The 27,992-nt window shown below is 42.0% G+C and overlaps 1 protein-coding gene across 2 annotated transcripts in view; it reads right to left on the bottom strand.

Annotated features, from left to right (window-relative positions):
• Window positions 1-27,992, bottom strand: part of LOC136611506 (uncharacterized) — a 74,433-nt gene that overhangs the window by 8,651 nt on the left and 37,790 nt on the right. The window contains exons 1-11 of one of the 2 annotated variants that reach the window (XM_066591168.1): window positions 23,535-23,688; window positions 13,338-13,504; window positions 11,916-12,094; window positions 11,290-11,495; window positions 9,135-9,272; window positions 7,546-7,729; window positions 7,293-7,383; window positions 5,611-5,706; window positions 3,947-4,037; window positions 3,350-3,550; window positions 1,041-1,182 (exon numbers count right to left, since the gene is read on the bottom strand). In XM_066591168.1, coding sequence (XP_066447265.1) covers window positions 1,041-1,182; window positions 3,350-3,550; window positions 3,947-4,037; window positions 5,611-5,706; window positions 7,293-7,383; window positions 7,546-7,729; window positions 9,135-9,272; window positions 11,290-11,495; window positions 11,916-12,094; window positions 13,338-13,440 — 1,431 coding nt within the window. In that variant the 5' untranslated portion in view covers window positions 13,441-13,504; window positions 23,535-23,688. Of the gene's footprint in view, window positions 1-1,040; window positions 1,183-3,349; window positions 3,551-3,946; window positions 4,038-5,610; window positions 5,707-7,292; window positions 7,384-7,545; window positions 7,730-9,134; window positions 9,273-11,289; window positions 11,496-11,915; window positions 12,095-13,337; window positions 13,505-23,534; window positions 23,689-27,992 lie in introns of those variants that run through there. The other variant, XM_066591169.1, reaches the window with a different exon arrangement.

The following is a 27,992-nucleotide window of genomic DNA, read 5'->3' as shown; positions in this document are numbered from 1 at the left end:
TATATCATTTATCACAGTTAATATTAGAGATGAGCGAGCATGCTCGGTAAGGGCATTTACTCAAGAGAGCAATGCTACGTTCGAGTAACTGCATGCTCATCAGAGAAAGTTTGGGGGGACCGCGGGGGTGAGTGAGTGGTTGCAGATGGAAGTGGGGGGGAGAGAGAGAGAGATCTCGCTCACTCTCCCCCCACCCGCTTCCACCCCGCTCCTGCCCCCCCCCCGAATTTTTTCCGACGTGCATGCAGTTACTCGAAAATAGCATTACTCTCTCGAGTAAATGCCCTTACTGAGCATGCTCGCTCATCTCTAGTTAATATATACCTAGTGCCTCCATTTCACTTCAAATTACTTGTATGATGTAGAAAGCATTTTACTATAGTAACAAGAGATAGAAAATAGATTTTAGGGATTCTTGATATATTAACATTTATGCTATTTTATATCATTTTTAAATCATTTTCAAATATTGTACAATAATCTGAGTCATTGCCATTCAAATATAGGGCAAGTTGACACATCTGCGGCAGTCTGTACTAGAAACTGAAATTCATGCAATAAAGTAAATTTTAGTAAATATGTTTGTCCACTGTAGACCTGTTTTTTCTGCTAAACCTGGCAAATGGTGCAAAATGGCCAAATTGCTGCAAATTTCTGCACAAATATGGTGTACATCATAATTTGTGACTTTTTTGTGCAACCAAACTGGAGTAAAGATTTTAATAAATTCTCCACATGGCTTATATTAGATTGATCTTAAAGTCACTTATTTTCCAACCCTACTAATCCTTCTAAATCTTACTTATCCTGGGTCCTGAGGTCTCAGTATCTAACTGAGGCAGTATTAATTTATGTCAAATATGGTCTAAATTGGGCACCAGGTGTAGTCTCTTTTGGTCTGTAGATACAGGGCCAGGAAAACACCCAGATCATCATACGATGGGAACTTAATGAAGTAAGATTTGGAAGGGGGTGCAAGATTGAATTTATTTTTACCTAGGCTTTAACGTGAATTTATACTTAAAAATGGTACAAATTACATTTATAAGATGCTTTTCATCATCCAGAGACAAACTTTCATCTTGTATTGGTCCTGAGATAGAATCATCAAACTCCCACAGGTAAATGTCACCGCTCTCTGCAGCCATGACCAATAAATCCATTTCATCAGTGAATAATGACCTGAGAAATATATAGACAAGTTACAGCAGAGAACTGACCTACTTTGACTTTAGCATCTACTTTGATTAGTATACAAGTAGAAGTAAATCCTATACTGAGGTATGAATAGTCATATTACATACCAAATGCGTGCTATTCATCCGTAACCCTTTCAGGACGTAAATGATTCAAAATCGACTTTGTAGGAAATTTAAAACTATGGGACAAATATGTCCCTTGGTCCTCAAAGGGTTAAGCCACCATTGACCAGCTTATTTTGTGCCTTAAGGACCTAGCGATTTTCATTGTCGCTTTGCGAGAGTCATAACTGGTTGACATAACGATATGAGGGCTTGTTTTTGTTTTGGACGAGTTGCATATTTTAAATGGCTGCACTCTGGGGCGCATATAATGTGTTGTATAACTTTTATATTTGTCATTTGTTTTGGGGTTTGTTTTTATATTGTTTACTATTCGGTAAAAATAACATGATAATTTTCTTATCTGGATCAGCACCATTACTGCGATACCCAATTTATAGAGATTTTTTACATTTCTTTTACTGCCGTAGCCCAATAGACAGACATTTTAAAGAAAAATAATTGAATCTGCATCATCGCGTTCAAAGACCCATAACATTTCTATTTTTTGGCAATGGAGCTACATGAGGTCTTGTTTTTGCAAGAAGAGTTGTAGTTTTTATTAGTACCAGTTTGAGCATGACCTTCGGATTGCTTTTTATTACATTTTTAGGAGGCAAACAAAAGAAAGAAAGCAATTCTAGCAATACGTTTAAAAATTATTTTTATGGTGTTCACCATGCGAGATAAATAATGTGTCAGAAGTGTGCCGTTTCTCCTTAAGGAGAGCACCCGGACGGTGTGCGTAGACACCTAATAGGTGAGTGGGTCGAGGGGGGCATGATCTCTCCCCAAGGAGAGCACCCAGAAGGGGTGTGGAGATATCTAGGAGTGAATGAGGAGACTTATAAGGCCATGCATGCTTCTCTGGGTAATATATGCATATAAGATGCATGCTCCTCTGGGTAATATATGCAATGCATGTTTCCATCTTCCTTATTTGCAGATAAATAACAATATTGTCATTATATGGGTTATATAATGTGGTAATACCTATTATGTGTTAGTATTTAATTTTTTGGGGGGGTATTTCATCCATTTAAAGTCAGTTTCTATGGGGAAAAATATGTATTTTTTTTAACTGGATTGTTTTATTTAAATTAAACTTTATTAAACTTTTCTCATGCTATTTTTTCCCAAAAGGGGATGTGTAGATGTGATTGTTTGATTGCTAGGATAGTACACTGCATTACTTATGTAGTGCATTCTATTACGTCTATGACAGCAGCCCATTTGGCCCCACCTTCCACATAGTCTAATAGGCTAAGTTACATGGCAGACATTGAGGTCTTTGTCAAACTTCCAGCTACCATGGGAATACATTGGTACCTAACGATCGCACTGCGGAGTGCCACCTGCCCCTGTCATCTGCTTATATTCTACAGTTGCTATTGATTGTGGCATGTAAGGGATTACAGGGGTTTCAGACTAACATTTTAAAATCTAATGTACATCATCACAGTAAGACATTCTGTAATAGGATCACTGTGCTCGGTCTAGCTACTTTCTTCATTTTACATGTCACATGACCCTCCACCTGAAAAATATCTCCACTTCCTCTGATATCTTATCTACATGTGCTACTTCATCCCCTGTCCATAGCCTTCATTATCTTGTGAGCAGTGCATGATGGGAGGAAGTATTGCGCTGTATTGCTCATGCACAGCTCAGAGTACCGAAAGGTCTGGTCTGTCGGCTTCAGCAGCTTTCTCTGGCACTCTGAGTGAGGGAGGTTGGTGCTGATAAGTTGCCTATCAATTGATTACTGCTTTATTACAGCAGCAAATACTGCAGTTTTAGTCAGAAAGTAAGATCTTGTGATAACTTGCCGGACCCCACATTTCAAGACTGGTGGGACATGTCAGGATGGACACAGGGCATGCCCGGAGCCAAAAATAAGAAGTGCCTAACCAACTTTCTTGGAAAGGAAAGTATGTAGCATTTTTTTAACTTCTTTATTTTTAATGCATCCCGATTACTAAAAGGTTTATTGGGGGGCTATTGAGCCGGATCACACATATGTATAATAAGCAAAGATTAAGTCTTACTTTGTATATCCGTGGAACTTTTTCTTGGTGGTCCGTGGTCTCTGATTATTTAATATGATGCCCTTTCTCAATATCCCTGCTGTTCCTGGTCTTTGAATCCTGGATTGAGGCCTCTTGCTTTGCTCTGTCATTTGCTTCTGTAGAAGACATCGCACTCCTCTTCTCTCCGGTCTAGTGTCTTCCATGTTGTATGACTCTCTACTATAGGAAGCACACTTATAAAGTAAGATTACAGCTACATAAAGCATGTGAATGATATATGAATGTACTCAATGTGAATACTTACATTATATGTGGGATCTACTGGTGTCTATCAAGCTTGGGTTAGTTCAAAAATAACCTGATACTTCATAGTGATGATAGGCCTTGTGCATTGTTATGTCTTTATACAAGTATATGATGAAATTAAGGAAGGGCATATACTAAAGAGTTGGGGTGATCTTCAGAAAAGAATCCCTGCTTGACTCACTGTCCTTTAATCCAACACTGAACCAACACATTTTTGGAGAGGCATGAATGAGAAAATTCTGCAGCCCATAACTATCGAAAAATTAGCAAACTACCCCGGAGCTAACAGGAACATGAATATGGTTGTACCTGTAAGTAAAGGGAGACAGTTCGTTTCTTTTCCATTTTTCCACAACACCGCTGCTGTCACCAATGAAAAGTAACGGGAATTCCTTTCCGGCTAGAAAATAAAATTTCAAAAACATTATACAGGGAGTCTCAAAGGTGCGGAAACACCTTTGAAAACGGTTTGGCAGACGGTGTTCCAATTTTGCAAACAATCTATGGGGGTAAGGGCAAACTTCTTGGGCCGCGTCACCAAAATGATGTTCCTGTATCTCAGGAATTATGGAAACAACATACTGTAGATCTCACTGTGTTACATGTTTCTGTAACCGCAGTTCACTTCTATGGAGGTTACAGAAACAGTTTCCATAGTCCTGGCCACAAGTGGTCATGGCAGACATGTGCATATTCCTGTCTCAACTATGATTGCCTGAGATAGGAATACCCTTTAAAGCTTATTTTATATGCATTTTTTGTGCTTTTTCCCCTTTCACTGAATTTTCAGCATTTTTCATAGCATTTTTTTGCAAGCATTTTGTTACAAAATTGCAGCGCACATTTTTCGGATGTTTTTCAAGTCCCATCAAAAAGCCTATTGAAATTCCGGTAAACATCCGTAGAGCAGGCTGAGTGTTGAATAAAATGCTACTAAACCTAAAAATACCACTAAAAAACCAAATACCAGAACAGATTTACTATTCAAACTACAAGTTTCCTGGTGCAAATTGTGCCAGAAAACTGCCTCACATGCTTTGCACCACATTTTATATGTTTTTGGACGCTTTGTCTGCCTCAACCAAAAACACACCATTGTGAAAGGGTGTATTTCCTAATTGAACTAACTTTTTGGCACAATTCAGTCAGTTAGGCCACACCCCCTTTCACAAAGATTTGACAGATTTATCAGATACAGTATGAGTTAAGGCCCATTTACATGCAATGATTATGTCTCAAAATTCAATTGTAACGTGCACTTTTCGTCTGAACAATGATTTTAAGGTGACCTTAAAATCCATCATTAAGCTGCAGAAAGATAAAGTATCTCTCAACAGACCACATGCTGTGTGCTCCGCGTGAGACAGGAGATTACATTGTATTCTGCTGGCAGCCCCGATAAGAACAATGCAGCTGTGTGCAGAGCCCAGCGTGTGTTTAATCACATGCTGGGCTGTGCAAACAGCTCCCTAAGGCCCTTTTACATGCAAATGAAGATGATAAAGTGTTAATGGACATTAGTGTCCATTAACAATTTATGCAAAAGAATTGCTAAAACCTTCAATCTTTTAGCTGTTGAAAAGATTATCTTTGCATGTAAATGGGCCTTTAGATTGCAGTTTAACTTTTAGATAGTATTAGTAAATGTACCCCAATATTAGTAGTCCATTTTGTTTTCCACCAAAGACTTTACGGCAGCAGTCTGCTCAGTATTTTGCATCAGTATTTCTCAGCCAAAACCAGAAATGTCGCCTACAGAGAAACAGTGGAATGAAAAGATTTGCACCTCTTCTGAGTTTTGGACACACTTCCGGTTCTGGCTTACAAATTCCGATGCAAAAAACACACACGTGAACGTGGAATAAAGTTGTTGAAGAAGTACCGGGACATACAAGCCATCACTATTGTTGATTCACTCATCTGATGGGATTCTTAAACCTGGTTTAGATGAATTAGAGAACGTCCACACTTACTGTATGAGAGACACTCCAGGGGGTGCTTAGCATGCAATCTAGTCACACAACCTGCCTGGTGGTACCTCCACACAATCACCTGGTTCCTTGTTGAACCTAAACATGAAAATAATGTGTTAGAATTTGTATAAAACACATCAACACCTATTTAGTTCCTCCTACTTCACACTAGACAGACTATTCCACAGGATGCTGCAGAATATTCCACTGTCAACATCTACAGATCTAAATGGAGATGTTCAAAAAGAACTAATATGTGCTCCTCAAGGCCCTCTAAGGGCAGGTTCACAACAGCAAAGTTTTATCGCGTATTACGTGCGTGACGTACATGCGCATGATGAATGGAGTCAATGAAAGTACATCGATTTTGATTAGCCCACTAGCGTTTTTTATTGCCTATAATATGAGTATAAAAAAGAAGGCAGCATGATCTATTGTACCGCGTATTATGTGCGATAGAGCCCTATTGTTCTTTATGGTCGTGTAATAAACACCGCACAAACGCAATTACATTTCATATGTGCAGTGTTTATACGCAACCTTGCTAAGTGACAGAGGGGGAAATAAAAAAAACTAAAGAAACAAGCCAGGCTGCACATAATAGCATGCGTGAGATACGCTGTCATACAGAGTGCACTGCCCTACGCAGCAACAGCCTGCTCACCGCCAGCTCCACAGTGGTACAACAGCAATTCTGCTGTGTATGAACACCCATAGAGATGAAGGGTGTAAGGCTTTATTACCTGCATGTACAGATACATTCAGGTTTACACACTTTTTGCTCTAATTATCACTACATCACAGCAGAAAAAACAAAATGCCATGGTTGTGCAATATCATAGCAAAATTTGCACAAATCCACTAAAATGCACTGAAAAATCCACATGGCGATTTTGCCTCAGAATTCAAGCAATTTCAGTTCTGACAAGGATTTGAAGAGCCTGTATATGTATATATATATATATATATATATATATATATATATATATATATATAAAAGAAAAACAAGAATCATCGCATTTTAAAAACTGCACCCATCAAAATGTTCACAGTGGCATTTAGGAAGTTTATTAACCCTTTAGATGTTTCACAGTAATTAAAGAAAAATGCATCAAAAATTAGAACAGTTCATTTTTTCTTTGCAGATTTTCAATTTACAACCCTTTTTTCTATAACATAATAGGAGTTAGAAGAGAAACAAAATTTAAGATTTATTACCCAGGTTCTGCAGTTTTTAGAAATGCCCCATATGGAGCATTTTGGGTCGCTGACCAATCACAGTGATTGCTAGGGCTGAACAGCTGTGATTGGTTCCCCAGCTGCAAGTAGTGATTGTGCTGATACGTAAAACAAAGGGCGTAAGTTTACATCCTGTTGCGCTAAGGACCATGTCCCCATCATATAGGCTTATGTCTCATGGCATTAAGGGTGCTTTCACACACACTGGAATCTTCCCCAAGATGCTATAGAATATTCTGCGGTCAAAATCTGCCCAACAATATGGATTTTGATGCGAAATTGCCAACAGATTGAAGCTATTTTAAAATTTGCACCAAAATCCATGTTCAACATGCAGATGTTAGTGTGGACTTTTCCGAGTGACGGAAAATATTTGTGCCGGATTATGGAGGGATCTTATCATCCCTTCCTATGTAATCGGCTACTTTTTCTGCCCAGCTCACCAATCACGTGGCTTGTCTCAGGAAGGCAGATTAACTGTTTTATGCGCGGACTGTCATCATGGCTTTCAAAAGTATCCACAAAGTTGGAAATCTAAGACAAGAAAGAGAAAAAGTAGACTGTTACTAGCCGATCTCGTCGGCATCTTCTGAGATGTAATGCTGTATTACATCCAAATGAGATGTGTATACAGTATATAATGTGTCCAGCTCTTCTATGTACAATGATGTATTAAATTGGGGTTCACATACTTACCACATCCCCAGATCGCGGGTCCAGGACTAGTGGGTGACTGTTACCGCTGGTGATCCACACTGTTTGTAAAGAAGGAACATAACACATGCCGGTGATGTCACCCGTGAACTGCTGAAGCCGCTGGATCAGCTGACCATCCTGGGACCAAACACCAACGGTTTGATCGAAAGACCCTGTCAAAAACCTGCAAAAAAGCAATAAAAAGTTTCGATAAGGACTTTTTCAGATAACCGTATTTACGCATGCATTAGCGCGCATAAAATATACACAATTTCTGCGAAGAGAACAGAGCCCATTGCTGTCAATGGCTTCGTTCTCATCAGCGTGTTTTGCCAACACATCTCATGCAAAAAATTAGGTCCTGCTCTATTTTCCTGTGTATTTCGCACCGAGGGCCCCATAGAAACCTAGCGGAGGTGCAGAAATATGCACTCATTATGCGTGCAGATACTCAATATGCAGTGCAATTCTGTGAAAAAAAACACAACTGGACATCATTAAGCTAAATAGCCTTTTAAATCACCTAACGGGTGTGTTCGCGCGCCCGTGTGAACTGGCCCTGGGTGTGCAAAAAAGTTTGGTACTATGCACAGACATACGCGCAAACCACCCTTGCTCATGCACAAATACCTTGTGCTGTGGCAAGCATTTTTGTGCATGCGTTCGTGTGAAGCCGCCCTCATACAGACATATTTCAGCACTTTCTACATAGAGGGCTCTCTATTACTGGAATACACATCATGGAACTACGCGGCTTCTAAGGTCCATTTTCTATAACTGGCCACATCCAAGCAGTCTAATTATGTAGCAGCAGTCTCACATGATTCCACATCACAGGAGGCAGGAATAATGAGCTCACGTATAAAACCACAGAGAAAACCACGGGGCTTCTATAAATGTCATTGCAGCCACAGGATGCTTCCATACTGCTGCAGCCTACAAGCCGATGGGTGGTAGAGCACAGCAGTGGTGTCCAACTAGTGGCTGACAATAGCGGTTATGGCCATTTGACTGGGCAATGTACATTATTGCAGACACATCCTAGCCACCAATGAATGTCACATTGGTGTTATATCAGTGTCACATATCAAGCAAAAACTCGCAAATTCATGCTTTTCATTTTTCTATAATATATATATATATATATATATATATATATATATATATTTCCTTCATTACTAAGTCTAAGGGCGGCTTCACATGATGAACAAGTTTGTTGAGGTTGATTTGCACGTGTGTCCGCGTACTTTTTGTGAACGCGCGGCCAATTCACACGGACGCGACACACACCCCTTCCATGGATTTAAAAGCTATTTAGCCTAATGAGGTCCAGATGTGTTCTTTTTTTTTTTTTGATTGCTTCACGCAACCCTTTGCGTATTTGCATATCTGGCATAAGTTTCTATGGGGGACTTTGACAGAAAGGTAGAGCAGGTCCTACTTTTTCTATTCTCTATGTTTTGCGCATATATTTTAGGGCTTCTTCACACGACCGATGTATTTGCGCACGCAAAGTCGTGTGCGAATTTGGTCGTTTGAAGAAGTCCTAAAATTGTATTAAAGCAACACTATATGACCTGCGTTCCTACCTTGTGCTCTCACGCTCACGGACAAGAAGAAGGTGGGTGATTCCAGCATCATGGGCACGAGGATTACTATGCACAACCTTGAGACAAGTCTTGTCTGGAGTTTGATAGGTGTCAAATATTAAGAACTTTCTATCATAGCTGAATAAAAGTAAGAGCAATATATTATGATCCATGTTGCTTCAGTAGAACCGTGGTGCACAACACTGGGCATTGTGTCCGTAAAACAATATCTAAAAGGTGCCCATATTTTATGCACACAGCGCAAATTGTTGATTCATTTCACTTATGGTGACCTAGAATCCTAGCTTGTAATCTTACCCTTGTACTTGATGAACAGTTGAGGTCCAATCCAATATTAAAGGGGTTGTCCCGCGCCGAAACGTTTTTTTTTTTTTCAATAGCCCCCCCGTTCGGCGCGAGACAAACCCGATGCAGAGGTAAAAAAAACAAAAACGGATAGTACTTACCCGAATCCCCGCGCTGCAGCGACTTCTTACTTACCTTGCTAAGATGGCCGCCGGGATCTTCACCCACGGTGGACCGCAGGTCTTCTCCCATGGTGCACCGTGGGCTCTGTGCATTCCATTGCCGATTCCAGCCTCCTGATTGGCTGGAATCGGCACACGTGACGGGGCGGAGCTACGAGGAGCAGCTCTCCGGCATGAGCGGCCCCATTCAGAAGGGAGAAGAGCGGACTGCGCAAGCGCGTCTAATCGGGAGATTAGACGCTGAAATTAGACGGCACCATGGAGACGGGGACGCCAGCAACGGAACAGGTAAGTGAATAACTTCTGTATGGCTCATATTTAATGCACGATGTATATTACAAAGTGCATTAATATGGCCATACAGAAGTGTATAACCCCACATGCTTTCGCGGGACAACCCCTTTAAGGAATTCCGATTATCAAACAACAGCTGATATTCTCTACTGCATAGCTCAGTGTTTACCCTATTCTTCATACTGGGTTATAACATAAGGCCAAGTAAAACCAGATTAAAAGGGCTTCAAAGGGGTTGTCCAGTTGTAAACTTTTATGGCCTATAATTAGGATAGGCCATCAATTGTATATTGGAGGAGGTCTGCTGCCCAGGACACCCACTGATCAGCAGTTCTGGGTTGGGGTGTTTGTGCGCTGAGCTGATTCCTACCGGAAGTAGACTGCTCCGTTTCTACTACACTGGCCTAGCTTGATATTACAGCTAGAGTTCCTAGTCATTTCAATGAGAACTTTACCTGTAATACCAGACCTCGCCACTGCAGTGGGAATGGAGCTGTAAGCTTCCCGCATAAATCAGCTCAGTGCAAGAAAACACCGGTCTAGTGAACAGCTGATTGCAAGGATCCTAATTAAACCCTCGCTGATCTATTAATTGATGGTCTATACTAAGATTAGCCTATCACTAGTTCACGTCCAGGCAACCCCTTTAAAGTTGTCCTATTATTATAGTGCTGGAGTAACTGAATACAAGAACAGTTGTCCATGTTTGAATGCCTGAAGGCTCTTTGCAAATGTTCAAAAAGCACTATGGTGGCCAAAAAGCCTATCTTGTGTAACATAAAATATAGGACAAAGAGAAGGGGGTGTAGTTGTAGTTCCCCTGCTTCAATGTTTATGAAGCTACATGATGCGCCAAAGGAAAGATTGGCGGCGCATGCGCAGAAGACCAGATCGGCGCAGGGCATTTGAGATCTCCTGGCTCCAGGCTACTGAATGTAGCCGAGAAGCAGGAGATGTTACAGGGGACCGTGGTGACCAGTCCCTGGGCCCGTGATCGACACTACCCAAAGGATAACGACGATCATGGAAAAGTTCAAAAAACTTAAATAAAGTTAAAGTTTGAGCTCCCCTCATGGGGACACTTATTATACCAATTCAGGAAAAACTTGCCACACAATACAGAGAGAAAATGTGCATTTACAGAAATCATCAGAGGCAAAGAAAAAGATTCCAAAGACTGGAGATATTTTTGTACTAAAGAGAAACTACGACTTTTTTAATGAACAACATGAGTGAATGAGATGTTGCCATTGATCTTGCCTTGAGAGCTGTTTTGTTTAATGTCTATTTAATAGGCTCTTCCTAATCAATTCCCTACAAAAAAGTGAAAAGTGTCCTTAATGGGTGTACTGGATAATCTAATTCATACATACCCTACTGTATAGATTTGGCTGTCTAAGGACACAACACACGATACAATGTCAGTATGTTGATAGTCGGAAAAGCTCTTCTTCAGGTTTAGCACATGCCCACAGGTCTTCTGCTCATCCAGAGGGTAAACAGAGAGATGCTTTCTGAATCCACACACCAAGAGTTGTCGTCTGAGGTTTATTGCAATGCTGAAAATGGGACTTTTGAGCTGGTGGATACAAGCATAATAAAATAAGTCAGTTTAATGATATTAACTATGTAGGGTGATTTACATTGAACAGTCTCTATCTTTCACTATCACTCAATTGGAAGTCCCTCAATGTGTGAAATGGAGACCACTTTGGTCTCCTTTTCACAAGGTTTCCATCCCTTTCAGTCATTTTGGAAGAATAGAAAAGCACAGCGGACAAATATTTCTATACTTCTAAAAAGCAGGAAAGGCATGGAAACCCTGTGAAACGGAGACCAAAGTGTTCTCCTCTTACTCATGGCAGTGCAAACTTTTTCAAAAAGGCAGTATATTACTTGTATCGCATAAACTGTATTTATGAATATTAATATGCTTTTTTATGCCTACTGGACATTCAAGAATCTTAATAACGATTGAGGAAGGGTCAACATTACCTACCCTGATCTTATCTAACACAACTGCTCCGGATGTCCAAACAATCACAGTGCCATCATTGGACGATGAGAAGACGAGCTTTGTGTCTGTCCAGTACAACAGGTCGGTGACCATCCCTGAATGTTCTGCTGCCGATTGAGATAGGCGTCCACTATCCAGGTCCCACCACTTTATCATTCCATCTGGAAATGGGAAGGAAGAGGCATGTTGATCAGTACTGTGCAAATAAAAGTTTACAATAAGTAGAAACCATTTGGGGACTAATAACTGGACCACAGAAATATTTAGGCATACACTATATAGACCTGTAAATAATCATATAGGGCTTTATTCACCATGTCTACAGCAATCACATAAGGTCTGTCTACATTGGTGCCGTAGTTTCCATTTTTACAAGAGCCATGATGAATATAAGTCCATTAGGCCTCCAATAAAGTTTATACAAAAGGTATCAGCTCCGATATCTATGATATGTATTATCCCTCACTGATATACTAAATGGATATACTGATTGGACCCTGGTACCCATGACATCTGGTTCATCACTGTGAGTAAAAGAAATGAAAAAGGAGGGTGGAGCAAGACCCAGTGAGGGTAGTGGAATATTTATGGAGTACAAAGAGTTTTCAATGATTGAGTATTTTGAATGGTGGAGGTGCTGCCAACCAGATGACGCTCCACCAGTGTGGGCGTAAGTGTAGCGAAAAGGAAGTGAAAAGCACTGGTATGGAGGCGCAACACTCTAAGCTACTGGAAGATGTAGATCAAAGTCCAATGTGTGATGGTGAAAGCACTTCTTTTTTATTATTTTTTCAGAAATTAAAAACCAGCAATGCTTTAAAGCATTTTTTTTCTCCCCTGTCCTCCTGCACACAGGACCTCCGACACATTCTATACATCTTTGGGATCGTGTCACCCCTAGGCATCCTGTTGTCCTATCCAGCCGAACTGACGAAGGGGTTCTTCCCCGAAACGCGTACCATTGCTGGTTTTTAATTTCTGAAAAAATAATAAAAAAGAAGTGCTTTCACCATCACACATTGGACTTTGATCTACATCTTCCAGTAGCTTAGAGTGTTGCGCCTCCATACCAGTGCTTTTCACTTCCTTTTCGCATCTGGTTCATCACAGCCTCTTATTAGCTGTGCAAAGAAATATAAAGGCATGCTACGTTGCCCTAGGAAATCAGCTTTAATTAATATATGACATGGTATCCATATTACTTATTGTGACACAATGCCTTGTGTCTTATTGGCTCAGAACTCTACACTCCATTTACTTTTGTCCTTGCCTCTCCCCTTCTGCATGTTTCATTTACTTTATTTTCTGAGGTAGTTATAATATTTCTCTGCCATATATGATATGTGATTCATTCACCCCTGTATTGTTAAGGGTGCCTATACACTGAATATAAATGTTCCTTACCTTCAAAGCCTGTGAGAAACTCTCTTCTTGCTGTGTGGAACCCAAGTGCTGTTATGGATCTTTGGTGACAATCTCGAACATTAAAATGTTTCTGCATGGCCATAGTTCTGTGATCGCTGACTCCTGGGTATTGTAGCCGTATATTCCTCAGCGTTGGCTCATATTCCCTGTCAATGTATTCAGAAACATTCTGTAAGTACAGTACTGTGCAAAGGTGGGGAAAATCATGTGAAGTAAGAACGCTTTCAAAAATAGAAGTGTAAAAAGTTTATTTTTGTCAATTGACAAAATGTAAAGTGAATGAGCAAAAGAGAAATGTGAATCAAATCAATATTTGGTGTGACCGTCCTTTACCTTCAAAACAGCATTAGTTCTAGTAGGTACACTAGCATGCGATAATAGTAACCACAGATCTGTTGTGGATGTAGAATTGCTCAAATCCTTCAGTATTTTCATGTAACCCTGACAGACTTGATGATGATGAGATCAGGGTTCTGAGGGGACCATTGTAATGGCCCAGTACATGCTTTCCTGGCACCCCTGCATAATGTCATATATGTCATGTCTTATGTTGGTGCACTATGCAAATCTGTCTAGTCATTCTGATATATGTACTGCACAGCTGCAGCGTGTGATGGGTTAAGCATTGGCAAAAGCCTGGGGTTTGCTTGTAAATGTATCAATTTATGTCCTTTCACGTGGTAGGAGTGAGGCTATAAATGTGAGTGTTTGAGAGCGGGAAAAGACTTCTGATTTTCACTTCTTCTGGGTTCCTGAGGCTTCAGAGTGCCAGCCACATGGGGGTACCTTCAACCCTCATGTGGGAAAGAATAGAGGAAGAAGAGAGGTTCCCTGAGAGTGTATGTTCCAGAAATGAGAGAGGAGTGAGCTCCAAGTGAAGAGAGAGAGCGTGAGCAAGAAGCAGGTGCTACTTCCAAGGCCTAGTGCGGAGGTTCTATTTGTTTGTCTTTACCTACGTGGCTGGAGCTAGTGGATCACTGTGTATAGGTACACCCATTTGTCTTTCACACCCGGCTGTCCTGAAGTCTGGGATCACTGAGTACTCTCAAGTCTGTCTAATACTTGCACTGCAAATCACTGTCATTTGTGCCTTGTATATCAGAAGTTGTTGCAGTAAAGGTTTGCCAGGCCCTATCTGTTCCCAGGGACCTGAGATATGTTACTTCTGTCTGCGCCTCCATTTATTTACCGCCAAGAGTCATACTGGTTGGTATCGGAATGGTGGAGTCACCCGTGACATCTGCTATCCCTGTTCTCCAGTTTATTGGGCATCTCTATCCTAGGGGTGTCTGGAAGAGGCCCAGCGCTGCCCTGGCCGAGGCTATGTGTGTCCCTCCGGGAGGGAGCCTGGTAAGTGCCACCGTGACAAGTGACCACTCTACCCTCCCAGCTCCTCAACATGTGCCTTCGTCTGAGGTCACCCTACAGGACACTGCACCATATCATCATTTACAGGACTCCTGGTTCTTCTTTACACTGAAGATAGTTATTAATGACATTGGCTGGATGTTTGGCATTGTTGTCCTGCTGTAGAATAAATGTGGAGCCAATCAGACATCTTGATAATATTGCATGATGGATAAGTATGTATTCCTCAGCATTGAGGACACCCTTAATCCTGACCAAATCCACATCTCTATTTGCTGAATTGCAGCCCCAAACGTGCGAGAAACCTCCACCCTGCTTCACAGTTAACTGCAAACACTCATTATTGTACGGCTCTCCAGCCCTTCGGCGAACAAACTGCTTCTGCTACAGCCAAATATTTCACATTTTCAGTCATTAGTCCAGAGCACTGCATTGGTCTTGTTTGCACGTTGAAGGCATGACTTTTTTAGCCACAATTCTTTCATGAAGACCACTTCTGATCTGACTTGTCTGAAAAGTTGATGGCATTACTTGAGACTCATTGATATCTGCCCATTCTGAGCTGATGCAAACAACTAAATACCCTACAGTTTTGACACAATTATATTGTAATCCCTAAAATATAACCTTTATTATGTTTAAATAAAAAACACCCAACAAAAGAAAAATCGATATTAAAATGAGAGTCCATATAAATAGCCTAGAAAACCAGATATAAGCTGTCTCATCCTATCTTGACATATATTTGTATTTATTATATAAGTAGCTAGGGTCTTCTCAGCCAGCAACATAGGAGATTACTATAGAATGCTCAGTTCATAATATCAGACACTTAGACAAGGGGCGTCAAACACACTAACCTAAAGAGAAGTAAAGACATGTCCTTATGTATCCTCCACTGCATTCCACAGGTTATAAAGACAGGCGCCATCCTGTCACTTGATAAAAAAAAAGAGAGTCTTGAGATTCCAAATGAACTATAAATCTATTCCTGCCAATGAGGGATGAATCTCTGAGGACCACCGTCACCCCTCAAAAGTCAGAACAATTAATATTCCATGATAGATCATCATAGTATCAGATAAAGAACAAAGAGCAAGGTCCCAAAACAGTTAAGGCCCATTTAGACACAACGATTATTGCTCAAAAGCCATCTTTTGAGCGATAATCGCTGTGTCTAAATTCCTGCCCATCGTGCACTTTTCGTTCATCTCTGACTTCACGCCAGCCTGAAGTTAGCGATGAGCCTTATCAGCGCCGCTTCCTGAGTTCTCAGTGGGATAGTGCTGATAGTATTCTCTCAGCTTCTATCCCGCTCAGCGTTCCCAGCGGGATATCGCTGACAGCTCAGAGAGCAAAGCAGCTCTTTGCAGATAACAGCGCTCCTGCTGTCATCTGTATATAGCAGGAGCCTTCCTTTACACGCTAATGAACTGTTAAGTAGCTAATTAGCTACTTAAGAGTTTATGCAAAGTGAGCGCTCAAAACTGTCATTCAAACTGCAGTTTGAGCGAATTTTGAGCAATCATCTTTTAGTGTAAATGGGCCTTTGGTCAAATGTGGCAAAGTTCTTGTCTACCAGAGAATAAAAGGAGAGGGACATCAAGCAAAAATAACTTTCACCATTAATATATTGCAATAGTATTTAGGTCTCATGAATAGAGATGAGCGAGTATATTTGCTAAGGCACATTACTCGAGTGAGTAGTACCTTAGCCGAGTATCTCCCCACTCGTCTCTAAAGATTCGGGGGCCGACGCTGGTGACAGGTGAGTTGCGGCAGGGAGCAGGGGGGAGAGAGGGAGAGACAGATCTCCCCTCTGTTCCTCCCCGCTCTCCCCCGCCCCCCGCCAGCCCCTGAATCTTTTAGAGACAAGCGGGCAGATACTCGGCTAAGGCACTACTCACTCGAGTAATGTGCCTTAGCGAGTATACTCGCTCATCTTTACTCATGAAATATAACACATCTAAGATGTGATAGGGAAAAAGCGACAGTAGGACATTGTCTACATCGTGAAAAAGTCACAGGTGTTAATATTAGTTTTTCATACTTACTGTGACGTACCGATATAGTATAATATAACAAATGCCAATGAGCCATTTTCCTGAGGACAAATAGAAGGTATAAGATAGAGAGTTTCTATAAAAACTCCATTTTTGAAAGCTGAGCTGATGGCACTGCTGGACATCTTCCGATTTCAGAGGAAAGTAAGCATGATGTGCCTTTAGTCTGCTGCACTGTGTCCTTGGCCGACCACTGAATCTACGGTCCTCAATGTTGCCCATTTCTTTGTGCTTCTTCAGAGCTTGTACAGCCTATCTTGAAACCCCAGTCTGCTTTAAAATCTTTGCCTGGGAGAGACCTTGCTGATACAGTATAAGTACTTTGTCTTCCTGCTATGCTCAGTCTTGTCATGGTGTATGGCCTATGATATGAAACTGTCTTCCACAACCCCTCACCTTTGTAGCAGACTTTGTCTGTTACTCACCCAGTTTTAAGCTTCCTAGACTGCTGTTTCAGTTAATGACTAGATATCAACCTACATATGAAAATCATACTCATTATCATCTGTTTGGTATAATTGGTTAATCATACAACTAACTATAATCCTACAAAATCTCTGACTTTGTGCAAGTGCACTTAGACGAATTGATGCTGTTCTGAAGGTAAAGGGCGGTCACACCAAATACTGATTTGATTTACATTTCCCTTTTATTCATTCACTTTGCATTTTGTTAATAGACAAAAATAAACTATTAACGCTTCTATTTTTCAAAGCACTCTTTCTTTGCAGCATTTTTCTACACCTGCTGAAAAGTTTTACACAGTACTGTGAATTATACGGGTCCTTCTGAACTTGATGTTGAATATTGGACCTGTTTCTACTCTGACTGATAGATAAAATAATACTGTATTCACATAACATAGATAACTAAATACAGTGCAGGTATTGGTCCAATGTACTCCTTCACATTTAAAGGGGTTTTCCAGGGAAATACTATTGATGACCTATTATTAGGATAGGTCATCAATAATTGACCATCTGGGGTTCGTCGCTTGGGACCCCAAGTGATTAGCTAAGCAGGTGCATGCTGTCAGCGGCTTAATAACACAGAGGTCGGAGCAGAAACCTCTGCGCCGACCTCGCATGTAGTGGCCGGCACTTGTAACTGCAGGCATGGCTCCCATTGATTTCAATGAGAGCCGTGCCTGCAGTTACAAGCGCCAGCCACTACACGGAGGTCGGAGCAGAGGCTTCCGCAGCGACTTCTGTGTTATTGCAGCGCTGACAGCATGCGCCCGCACAGCTGCTTGGTCGGGGTCCCGAGTGGCGGACCTCAGCCAATCAACTATTGATGACCTATCTGAATGATAGCACATCAATAGTATTTAACTGGAAAACCCCTTTAAGCTTCCTTTAAGCACCATATTTCTTATGGCATTTTTTTTTGTAGCAGTAACTGCTTGCATGGCTTCATTGATGGTATTGCCATGTATGGCATGTAATTGCTGGAGTCGGTGACTTGCCAAGTGATCATGTGAACAACGAACGGTATGTGATTTTTTTCAGAACTGGAGTGGTGGGTACCAGGGCTTCTGCACTGGCACCAGGGAGGACATTGAACTGATAAATATAGATTATTCTTTATTTTAGCCCGTAGTCTGCCTGTACATTTTTTAAAATTTGCAGAACTCCTTTAAGTGATTTACATTTATAAGAAACGAAAAAACCTTCTGCACATTTAATCTATAAAATCCATATGAGTATGACTAAAGAGGTAGATAGATAAAGCCCCACAGACTGCATGGTAAGTAAAATGACAGCAGTCAGGCATCATACTTGAGACAGGGGGCGCACAAGAGCTCTGTACAGCAATTGTTTTTGTGAAACATTTTTTGCAGCCGTAACTTTTCAAAACAGGAAGTTTATCTGTCTGACGCAATTGCTACAATAGCCATCATATTAATAGAATATCAAGCATGTAAGTACAGTCCTGGCTTGACAAATACATCCTCCCACACTGTAACCTTCATCTTCCATCTCCACCCTATGCAAATGCTAATTCTATTAATGCAGAGCTTTTTTGTTCATTCTGCAACAGAATTATACTTTTTGTTCAGTACATTTCTTAGTGCTCAAAACCATAGCGTTATTTTGCCATATATCTGAGAACGTGACAACGCTGAGCGAATAACCTTGTTTATAGTGTAGGAAGAGACTGTGATAAACAAAAAATGGTTTTAGTACCTTGTTAGTCAGTAGAGCAAAATGGAATTGTTCCCAGCAAGAGAAACCAAGTAATCTTGTAGATATGATAACTTTTAACCCTTTGCAATCCAATTTTGGATTTAGGGTTTCCTAGGGGGCTTTCTCTTTCTGCCATTATACAATGGCGCCATCTGCTGGCTAGAGCCAGTACTGCGGTGTGGGACATGCTGAAGAGGCTCCGGACAACAGAGCGGCCAGCAATATACAGTAAAAAAATACCCTGCCAGATGTCTTCCAACATCGGAATTGTACAGCCTTCAATCGGAATGTCTTTAGACGTCAGACCGTGGATTGGAAAGGGTTAATGGCTAACAAAAATACATGATGTTCTAGCGAGCTTTCCAACCTCTCAGTCCTTCATCAGACTATGACAAATCTGCCAAGTTCTTTCAAGTGCATAAAAACGTTAGAAATACATACCGTTACATGCATCAGAGTGATCACATCCCTTTCTAATGACAAGCTAAGGGTTCATTCACACGACCGTAAGAGTAAAACGCTGCATGAGTCACACAGCATTTTACCGGTCTGTGTGAGCCGGCAGAGACCGCGTATGGCAGTGAGTGCACTGCGCATGATGGCGTATCTTATTTACGCACACTGTCATGCTCAGTGAGACTTTTGTCTTTTTTTTTATTCCCCCTCTGTTTCATAGCAGGGTTGCATATGTATCATCGCCCATATGCAATGTATTGTGTATGGACAGTGTTGGATATGCTACCTGTACAAACGTTTTTGTTTGGCAGGAGTGGTGAGACTAAGGCCTCCTGCACACGGGCGCAAATTCTGCAGCAGGATTTCCCGCATAATTTCTGCCTGTGCATTAGATAATGCAATCCTATGCAGAGAGCCGCAATTTAACTGCGTGAAAACTCATGTGGTAAACAAATCGCAGCATGTCCTATTTCTGTGCAAGCCTCGCAGAGGCCCGCACAGAAACATCACCGCTGCCGCGCCGGCTCTGCGCTGCGCATGTGCGGCTGTGCGCCAGTCAGCACATCGCAGTGCAGAGAGCGAAGACGTTGGACGGGTGAGTATAAGGTCAATACCAGGACATGGATCGCATCTCGCAGCGGGATCTGACCCAGCCATGTGCAGGCGGCCCTAGGAGTGCTGGTCATGATTACAGGGGTTGTCCTAGTTATTTAGGCCGCCTGCAGACGAGTGGGTCGGATTCGGCGGCGAGAATTCTCGCCGCGGGACCCGACCCGAGCGCCTGCAGAGATGAGCGCGTACTCACCCGCGCCCGGCGGCCCTGGCTTTTTCATGTGCCGGCTGCCGGGCAGCCGGCGCATGCGCAGACCGGAGTCGCCGGCTGCGTGAGTGACGTTTCTGTGCAGGGTTTGAGCGGCAGAAATCCCGCCGTGGGATTTCCGCCCGTGTGCAGCTGGCCTTAAATTGTTATGAAAACAGGATCCCCACGTGTTAAAATAACAAATCAGCTCTTCTGGCTCCCTGCTGTGTCCAGCTTCACAGTTCCGGATCTCTTTTCTGACGTAATGCTTTCAGGCTAACGATCGGTGCTGCTATGCGGTAGCACACAACCAGATAGAACTTGCCGCAATTTGTTCGTGGTGCTTTGTAGCAAAAAAATTGCTCATGTGTATGAATCCATTCAAAGGAATGGGGTTAATATTTGTGTGCCTCACAACACACAAATCTCACACAATTTTCTCGGCCGTGTGCAGCCGGTCTAAGTGTTTTGAGTGTGTAGAGTAATAGCAAAACATGAAAAATAATGCATAAACTTGGTATCAGTGGAATCATGCTGACCAAGAGAGGAATGATATGGCATTAGTTATTCTGCATGCTGAGCACCATAAAAATGAAATTTCAAAAACGATGGCAGAATGTCTTTTTTTCCCAATCCCCTTCCCCAAAGGAATATTGATAAAAGTCATACAAGACATTATATGCACCCTAAAATAATGCCATAAAAAATACAACTTGTCCCAAAAAAAACAAGCCCTCATGTCGGCCAGAAAATTAAAAAGCTATATGGTTACATCCTACACGTTCGGGGTATGTATAAGGGAAGATCACGGGGCGATCTCACCCCATACAACACGGGTGCCGGATGTTTCTTACAGTCAACACCCACCTGCAGCAGCTCCGATAAGCTGTGCGGCTTATCGGAGCTGTTAAACCTTTAAACACTGCTGTCAATTCTGACAGCAGCATGTGAATCACCCAACCAATGTTCCGGGGTCCCATACACCCCCTCCCCACAATAAGAAGGTGGGTTGCCGTGCAAGTGTCATGGCAGCAGGGGGCCTTCTGAAAGTCTCAGGGCTGTCATAGCAAAATGCCTATCAAGCCATGCCTCTAGCATGGCTTCATACAATGCCTGTCTGATCACGGTATAATGTAATACTATGGCATTACATCATACTGTAGGAGCGATCAAAGCATCGCAAGTTCTTGTTCCCTCTGGGGACTAATAAAAAAAACCCAGTAAAAATAAATTTTAAAAAGTTTTTTTATTAATTATAAAAAATAAATAAACAGTAATAAAAGTAAAAAAAACCCTTTGCCATATTTATAATATAAGAATCTAAATAATAAAACAAAAACACATATAGTATCACAGCATCCGTATAAGTCTGATCTATCAAAATACTGTGTTATTTACCCCGCACAGGGAACGTCATCAAAAAAAATAAAGAACGCCAGAAATGCACTTTTTTTCGTCACGCGATCCCCGAAAAAAATGCAATAAAAAGCGATCAAAAAGTCATATGTACTGCAGAATGGTACCAACAGAAACTATAGGATGTCCTGCAAAAAACGAGCTCTCGCACAACGATGCCGACGAAAAAATAAAGTTATGGCTGTCAGAAGATGGCGGCAGAAAATAATTGAAAAAAAATTTAATAGAATATCTTAAAGACATAAATAGAGTAACTAGACAAACATCTAAACATAAACATTTAAAAAGGACTTTAAAAAGTTCTTTTTAAATTAAACTAATGCGTTTAAATAGCACCATTGAAAAATACACCTTATCCTGCAAAAAACAAGCCCTCAGGCATCTACATTAATGGATAAATAAAAGTTATGAAAAGGGGGAAGGAAAAATCGAAAATGGGGAAAAAAAGGGCCATGTCCTTAAAGGGTTAAGGGGTTAAATGTAGTCTCCACGTAACCTGCAGTGCCAAGCAGTGTAACACAACACAGAATAAAAGGCCCAACGACTTTTCACAATTCATAGCAAATTGTGGTAAAATCAATGTCAGTGCAGTCCACTCTGTTTTTGTAGTGGTTTTGGTACATCCCCAAAGTTGTGACTGCTTGAAGCTATCCTCTAATTATAAAATACTCAGGAGTCTTTTTACACAACAAAACTATTAAACCCTCCCCATATATATATATATATATATATATATATATATATATATATACACACGTCACCAATTACAGACACAATAATAGAAATATTACACAATGGCTAGAGGTGAGCATACTTTTGAAAAGTTTGGTTTGGTTTGAATAAGTTTGAAGTGAACCTTCACCAATAGCAATGATGTGGTGGTTCTCCTGTTACCTTACAGTACTGGGGTCCTAGGTTCAAACCTGACCAATGGCAAGATCTGCATGGAGTTTGTATGCTCTCCAACAACATCTGCATGGAGTATATATACTCTCCAACAAGATCTGCATGGAGTATATATATACTCTCCAACAACATCTGCATGGAGTATATATACTCTCCAACAACATCTGCATGGAGTATATATACTCTCCAACAACATCTGCATGGAGTATATATACTCTCCAACAACATCTGCATGAAGTATATATACTCTCCAACAACATCTGCATGGAGTATATATACTCTCCAACAACATCTGCATGGAGTATATATACTCTCCAACAACATCTGCATGGAGTATATATACTCTCCAACAAGATCTGCATGGGATATATATACTCTCCAACAACATCTGCATGGAGTATATATACTCTCCAACAAGATCTGCATGGAGTATATATACTCTCCAACAACATCTGCGTGGGGTATATATACTCTTCAATAAGATCTGCATGGAGTATATATACTCTCCCTGTTTCTGTGTGAGTTTCTTCTTCATAATAATCACCTTTATTTATACAGTGCATACATTTATTGAGGAGGTGGAAGAATAAGAAGGAGGGAAAAGCTGCATGGTGGCTCAGTGGTTAGCACTGTTACCTTGCAGTGCTGGGGTCCTAGGTTGAATATCTGACCAAGGGCAACATCTGCATTGATTTAAATAAAACAATGTGATTATTATTAAACACAGGGACAGCATACAAACTCCATGCAGATATGAACCTAAGACCCAAGTATTGCAAGGCAACGGTGTTAGCTGCTGAGCAAAAGGAAACCCTCCAACACCCCCACCACCCACTTATCTTGGGGTCAACTGTTTTAGTTCATTCAACACTAATTATGGCATGTAGGACAAGCAGTATAATATATACTTGACAGCAATGTAAATAAACAGTGCACAAGTAGCCCAGGAGGCAGCAGACAAGAGCCTGGCACACATCATTACCTAAAGTAGCATGGTCCCCTCCAGTCCTGTAGATTATTCCGTGTGCATGCTGGGTACTTGTGTTTGGGATGTTTGTATCGCTTCCTGCTGATGTCCCTATGGGAACAACTTTCTAGACTCTTGCCAGCTTTTCAAAGAAAGTGCCTGCTGAGTGTTGTCCTCGCCCCAGCAGTCACGTGTCACAGGACACAATGGTGTGGAGTCATTGGGGATGACCTTGTAGCTTATTCTTGGTGTCCTTACAACTCGGTCAGTTGCTAATTATTCCTAGAGAACAGCACAAAGTATCATTACTGTACAATGTATCCATACAAAGTGTGATCAGCGATACAGAGTGTCACTGGCTGGGTGTTACTAAATATCCAACAGGCTCAGGGTCCTGCAGGTTTATTGCAGAAGCTTCTGCCACTGAAAAGCCTTTCCGTACCTGAGAAGGATGTTGTGTCCGCGGCGGGCGCTGGATTATTGCGGATCCTATTCAGAGGTGTGCGGTAGATTTCTAACATCTATAGAAACTCTCATGTCCATAGAGACAGCTTGATAGGGTGAAGAAGGGTTAAATCTGATATATGCCACCCAAATGTTCAGGGCTGCTTTTCACGTGCATATGCGTTTTTGCGCACACTTCAGTGCAAATACTTTTTGTTGTGTGTCGAATTTTTTATTGCACTTTTTGCACGTGCTGCGCAATTGCAAAAAACAAAAAAACATGCAACCACCATCCCATCCATTGATAAGGCTAATTAGCCTAATGAGCTCCAGATGTGTTCTATTTCCAGCGGAATTACGCTGTTTTTCGCCCATCTTCTTGCCTATTCTACGTGCATTTGCACCCCCCATAGACTTCTATGGGGACCTCTGATGCGCAAATATGCACAAAAGTAAGGCATGCTGCCTTTTTTTTTTACAACATATGGAAATGTGAACGAACCTGTTGACATCATTAATTCTATTCACGGCATATTTTGTACACAGATTTCGCCCTCGTAAATACGTGTGGAGGAGCCCTCGGAATGCTGGCTCTTGCACCTTGTGGGTTTATCCATAAAGGCTGCCACACACAAGCATAAGCGCATATACGCTTGCTATTGTGTGACGTATATGCGCTATGCAGAGTGCACAATCTCATGCTATAGCGCCCGCATCAGCACTTTTTACTGGACTTTTTTGCGCTGTGCAATGTTTGAGTAGGCGGGTCAGCTGACGTAGTAGGCCAATGTGATCACATAGTTAAGAACGCGATTTTTGGCAGGCAGGGGCCTTTGGTGCGCAATTGTGCTCATAACGCATGCGAAAAAAACAAGTGTGAAGGAACGCACTGATATCAGTGGGTTCTATTTGCTGCGCATTTGGTACAAAGTTTTTGCTGGCGCAAATGTGCACACAAATGCGCCCGTGTGCAGGAGCCCTAATTATTATTTTTGTAGTTACACCCACCACTGGTCCATATTGTCGGTGTAGGAGGTTTTGTCTACACTGACCAGTACCCTTTTCTTCCCCTTTTTCGACTGGGGTGATAAAGCTGGAACGTCTTTGTGTTTTTTTCTATTGTTGTATGTCCTAAATATACAATGCACTCAGGAAAGTATTCAGTAGAATTAGGAGTAATAGTTATAATACAAAGTCCTCAGTTATTGCAGATGCACAAAATCCTCAGGACAAACCAACGTGGAGGTCCCTTTGCGTGTTCCCTACTGGTCTACTTTGTAGACACTGGAGGAATTTTTTTAAAGCCTCCGATGGCTTTTCCTTTTATTCTTGGCACAACTAATTATAATATTTCCCACTAAACAACATTCCAATGAAGATTGTTGTACGGGGCGGGGGCACAGAAAATGAGCCCAGCACCACACTTTTATGGAAGCTGTCTAAAAGAAAATCTTGTTGCCCATAGCAACTAATCACAGCGCAGCTTTCATTTTACCTCAGCAGTATAAGAAATGAAAGCTGAGCTGTGATTGGTTGTCATGGGCAACAGACAGATTTTCTTCTAAACAGCTTTCAAAAGAGTGTTTTTTCGGGTTACTTTTCCATGGCCCATCATGTAGATGCTATGGTGATGATGAGGGAGTGTGATAGCATGTAGTTACATAATGCAGCCACATGAGAGCAGAGCTGTTTTGATAACAAACTGCACCACATCAGGATAAGATGTGTATATGTTAGATAAATGCTTGTTACCCAGTTCCCTGAAAATAAGACAGTGTCTTATATTAATTTTTGCTGCAAAAGGTTACATTTTTTTTACGTGTATAGTTGCCAGGACACTATTTAAATTAACTTTTTTATTAACTGTAACAAGGGCTTAATTTTAGAGTAGGGCTAATAGTTCAAGAATCCTCAAAAATCCTGCAAAATTATGCAATCAGAAAACACTATGTTGAAGAGTCATAGAGTTAGGGTGAATGCACACGGGCGGATTTGCATTGCAGAATCCAGGGCAGGTGTCCGCCTCCAGAGTCCACAGCAAATATCCTCCATAGCATGTTCTGGAAAAGTGATTCTTCCTGCACACAAGTGGAAATCATTTGCAATTTTTGCTTGTGCATGAAAAATCACAGCATGCTCCATTTTTGAGCGGATTACTTGCAGATGGCTTCCATTGAAGTCAATGGAAGCCGTCCGATCCGAGGCCGTTCCACAATTGACATTGCAAAAAAGTTGTGAATTGCGCGTCATCACTAGGCGATAACGCTGGAAAAGCAGGAGTTTAAAAAGAAATAATCTATACTGCGCCTGTCTGACGGCGAGCCGTGCAAACTATCCGCAGTACAGATTGAAGAAAACAAAAGCAGGTACGCACTGACGCCGCTGCTGCCAGGGCCGGATTCCGCTGCAAGATTCCATATGAGGTATCCGGCACTACCGTGTGCATGCGGCCGTACGTTCAGATGGAAAGATGGAAGAATGCCTCTACATCACCACCTACCATTCCTGCAAGTCAGTGTCAGACCTTTTAACAGGCCTTGTAACATAACTTGGAATATAAGCCTAAGGGGTTATTTACATGACCGTATATCGGCTCAGTTTTCATGCCGAGCCAATATATGGTGTCCTCATATGCAGGGGGAGGAGGATGGAAGAGCCAGGAGCAGGAACTGAGCTCCTGCCCCTTGCCCGCCCCTCCCCACTATTTGCAATGGGAGGGGCGGGACAGGGGCAGAGCTAAGTGCCAGGACTTAGCTCCGCCACCTTCTCACCCCCCTCCTATTGCAAATAGTGGCGAGGGGTGGAGAGGGGGCGGGAGCTCAGTTCCTGCCCCTGGCTCTTCCATCCCCCCCCTGCAGACAAGGACACCGTATATCGGCTCGTCGTGAAAACCGAGCCGATATACGGTCATCTGAATCCACCCTAAGGGCTTATTCAGACGACTGTATATCGGCTCGGTTTTCACGCTGAGCCGATATACGGTGTCCTTGTCTGCAGGGGGGGGGGAGGATGGAAGAGCCAGGAGCAGGAACTGAGCTCACGCCCCTTCCCCGCCCCTCGCCACTATCTGCAATAGGAGGGGGTGAGACGGGGCGGAGCTAAGTCCCAGAACTTTTCGCCCGAGTAGGCAGTTACTCGAAAAAAGCGATGCTCGTTCGAGTAATTGCTCTAAATGAGCATGTTCACAAATCTCTAGTACCAATATAGATCTATATGACAGTACATATTGAACTAATAGTACACAGACATTTGTGAGGACACACATACAGTAAGTATGCCTTAAAGGGGTTGTCCCGCGCCGAAACGTTTTGTTTTTTTTTTCAACCCCCCCCCGTTCGGCGCGAGACAACCCCGATGCAGGGGTTAAAAAAGAACACCGGACAGCGCTTACCTTAATCCCCGCGCTCCGGTGACTTCTTACTTAACCGGTGAAGATGGCCGCCGGGATCTTCTACCTCCGTGGACCGCAGCTCTTCTGTGCGATCCATTGCCGATTCCAGCCTCCTGATTGGCTGGAATCTGCACGTGACGGGGCGGAGCTACACGGAGCTACACCGAGCCCCATTGAGAAGAGCAGAAGACCCGGACTGCGCAAGCGCGTCTAATTTGGCCATTAGACGGCGAAAATTAGACGGCAACCATGGAGACGAGGACGCCAGCAACGGAGCAGGTAAGTGAATAACTTTTGATAACTTCTGTATGGCTCATAATTAATGCACAATGTACATTACAAAGTGCATTATTATGGCCATACAGAAGTGTATAGACCCACTTGCTGCCTCGGGACATCTCCTTTAACAACCGGAGTTATGGTCAATGGACTCTTCTGGTTGCCAAAACTAGGTATGGGCCTTGATCGATCCCAGAGATTTCCTGTGACACAAAGCGGGTATCCCCTTGTCCCTTTGAATGTCAAGATGGTTGTTAATTACAGTATACAAAGGATTAAACAGCAGAGATCAGAGGTTCTGTTGGAGTGGGACTGCAGCGTGTATGACAACCTACAGAACAGGAAGTGTCCGACTATTA

This window comes from Eleutherodactylus coqui, chromosome 2 (genome assembly GCF_035609145.1).
Source record: "Eleutherodactylus coqui strain aEleCoq1 chromosome 2, aEleCoq1.hap1, whole genome shotgun sequence".
In the NCBI taxonomy this organism is placed as follows: domain Eukaryota; kingdom Metazoa; phylum Chordata; class Amphibia; order Anura; family Eleutherodactylidae; genus Eleutherodactylus; species Eleutherodactylus coqui.
This window is presented reverse-complemented; position numbering and strand designations above follow the sequence as displayed.